Here is a 3,050-nt window from a genome sequence, read left to right as displayed (position 1 = left end):
CCTCTCCATGAAAAAAAAGTCAGCTCTAGGTCATGACTAGAAAAATCTTGCTTTCTACATCTTGCCTTCCAAAAAGATATGCATCGTATTGGGGGGAGGGCACGTGGCATGAGGAAAAATATGGTATTTTAGGGAAGTAAGAAAGGAGGGAGGGCTGCCCGTCCCAAAACAAAGGAAACCAAGAAGATACTTGGTTTTCTACCAGGTAAACTGAAGGTCCAAGAAGGGTGGACTGACTACTTGTTTCAACTTGAAAGAATTTCTTTCCAGAAGCCTTATTTCATTCTGATGTCTCTGGATGGGTGAAAAAAAGACTACAACCACCAAGCCCCACAAAAGGATTCCACAGACTCAAAAGCCCAATTGTATATACTAACTTGGGTTTCATGACCAACATTGTGGCAGATTTTACATCTGTGAACAGAACTTGCACATACTATACTTAAGTATAAACAATATCAGAATGAAGTAAGTTTTAATAGCAACATTAAAATATGCAATTGCTGTACCATGAACACAGTTGTTCAAATTGGAGGTGGAAGTGGGAGGCAACATTAAATAGACATGAAGCCATGCCAGGTATTGCAGGCTTGTACACATTTCCCTTAGTTCAGAACTGAGTACAAAAGTCTTAAAAGCACATAGCCAGACACAAATTAAAACAAATACAATGGTTTGTACCATAAACATGTCACTTAATACTCCCAAAAGAAACATACCTCCCAGAGCTCCGCTGTGATCAAGACTCTTTTTTTTATAACCTTGTGAAGAAATCAGTAGTGGAAACACAATTGAAAAAAGCCAACGCCAGGGAGAAATGGGCCGTAAAGTACCTGAGAAGTTAAATAAAGTAATTAAAATTGGCCTTATGAAAATGGTTTATAAGAGAGATGCCAGACAAGAGTTTATATGCCAGTATGCATGTAAATTCTAAGTGTAACATAGATGACATTTCCCTTACCTCCTTTACAATTCAGAAGAAAAATAACAAGGCATAAAACTAAAAAAGAAGCACCTTAGGTATTTTCTTTAACACTCACATAAATTAATGCATATAAAGATAAAGTACGCCATTAATAAAAACTTTACTTACTAGAAATGATAGACACTGAAAAAAAAACAGACAGAATTATGCAGTAATTGAAAGGGAATTATAAGCAGTGAAATGTAAAATCCAAAACATAAGATACATTAGAGCCTGTCCTTTAATTTTGGTTAAATGGACAAGCGCAGTTTTACAGTTAGTACATACCACACTGATATATGTTAAGGTATCTTTCGTTCCTAACTCTAAAACCTCAATTTAGACAATAAAAGTATTATTTCTTTTATGCCAGTGATTGTCAACCTTTTTTGGACTTGAGGCACCCCTCATTGGAATCAAGGCACCTCTCATTGGACCCAACACACCCCTTCATAACTTTTGTGAATCGAGTGACATCCAATTTGAAAAGCTAGATTGTATATTACAGCAATGACCTCCTTGCAGAAGGGTCAGGCAGTGGGATTGGGGGATCATCCAAGCAGGGACAAGCCAGAGCCTGTGCTTATCTGCTTTGTTTATCTGCTCATTTCCTTACACCTCAGGGCACTCTTCAAAGGAACTGGCAACCCCCTAGTTGAGAATCACCGGTTTTATGTGATGAGCTGGCGGGACTACATTTGAATAAATATATAATGCAGAGAGATCTTTTTGGTACTTTTTCTTAACAGGTTTCGTAGTAACTATATGAACAAGTTTTAACAGTTATGCTGTTTAATGCATTTTTTATGCTAAGATCCAATAGAGAGGAAATATTAAGGGGGAAAGAAGACAACCTTTTCAGAATCTTTTCAGGGTCCTGTGTAGATGGCACTTTCTGCTATGTACCACATTAACATTTTTGGTATGGCAGAAGAACAATAATTAATTAGAAATTCCATATTACCTCCAAAACCCCTGTCAACACCAAAGGTTTTAGGAAAGATCATACTATTTTACTGAAGGACTTTTTAGTGTCTAATAGCAAGACCTGTTTATTAGTCCACATATTCTGAATTACCCATACAATATCTAATGTTCTCACCAGATTGACTTTTACATAGTAATACAATTTGATCACTATCACTATGTATTTACATAGGAAGGGGTGCTCCTATTCTGGAAAGATTCTGGAAGTATTTGTGTGTTTATATTAAAAAATGAGATCAGCCTTTAGCAGCTACATAACAGCTCATCTTTTTGTGGTTTTTGCACTACTAGTATACCCACCTTTTTATTGTATCAATAATATTGATTAAACTGTTTAACTGCAGTGACAGCTGATGTCATCTTAGCGAACTCATTGGGTCCTTCTGTCTTTGTACCAATTCATTCATCTCTAGGACTTGCTATTCCTAGATTGAATTATGCTAATTGTTTCTCATTTTACAGCAGGGTGAGCGTGTCAAAGATACAGTCCATAGTTTTTCCCAATGACTCCTTATACTTATACGCAAAGGTTTAAAACCTTTTGATTTCTTCAGCAGGCTTCTTCATTAAATATTTTACTTTTCGGTATTGATTGGACTTGACTCTTTTCCTTCTTTTTTTTTTTATAGACAAAAATGTAGTTAATATTATCTATTACCTTGTTACATCTACATTACCTTGTTCTTAAACCAGCCAATAGGGCCTTTTTTCTCACTCAGTGGCCATGTCTACACATTGCCATACAGTAATGATGCTACAGCATCATGCTTAATTTAGTACTTCCTTTTAGAAATACTAAAGCACACTGCAATACGGGCAGTTACTGAGCGGCACCCCGACGCACTGGGGGGTCTACTGACCTGGGGCAAGGGCTGCCCGCTCGGCCTGGGCGCAGGTTCAGTCCCCCCACGGGACACAGCTGCTGCCTGCCTCGGGCAGGGGTTGGATGAAGTGACCCAAGGTAGGGCGGCCATCATAGAGGACGTTCCGGTTTTCTGTCTTCTATTGGTACGAAACCCAACGCCTTTGCACCCTCTAATTTTCTCTTGAAAGAGAACCCATTTTTCTCTTAAAGAGAAAAATAGAAAATGTAAAGGTT

At 37.9% G+C, this 3,050-nt stretch overlaps 1 protein-coding gene across 1 annotated transcript in view; it reads right to left on the bottom strand.

Moving 5' to 3' along the window:
* The window catches only part of TMEM19 (transmembrane protein 19), a 19,177-nt gene that overhangs the window by 10,665 nt on the left and 5,462 nt on the right, over positions 1–3,050 (bottom strand). The window contains exon 2 of the mRNA XM_019514734.1: positions 720–833. Within this exon, the coding sequence (XP_019370279.1) occupies positions 720–833 (114 nt within the window). The remainder of the gene's footprint in view (positions 1–719; positions 834–3,050) is intronic.

This window comes from Gavialis gangeticus, unplaced genomic scaffold (assembly GCF_001723915.1).
Source record: "Gavialis gangeticus isolate Ggan-Ray unplaced genomic scaffold, GavGan_comp1, whole genome shotgun sequence".
NCBI classification, from domain to species: domain Eukaryota; kingdom Metazoa; phylum Chordata; order Crocodylia; family Gavialidae; genus Gavialis; species Gavialis gangeticus.
Note: the sequence above shows the minus strand (reverse complement) of the source record. Positions and strands in the feature narration are given on the sequence as shown.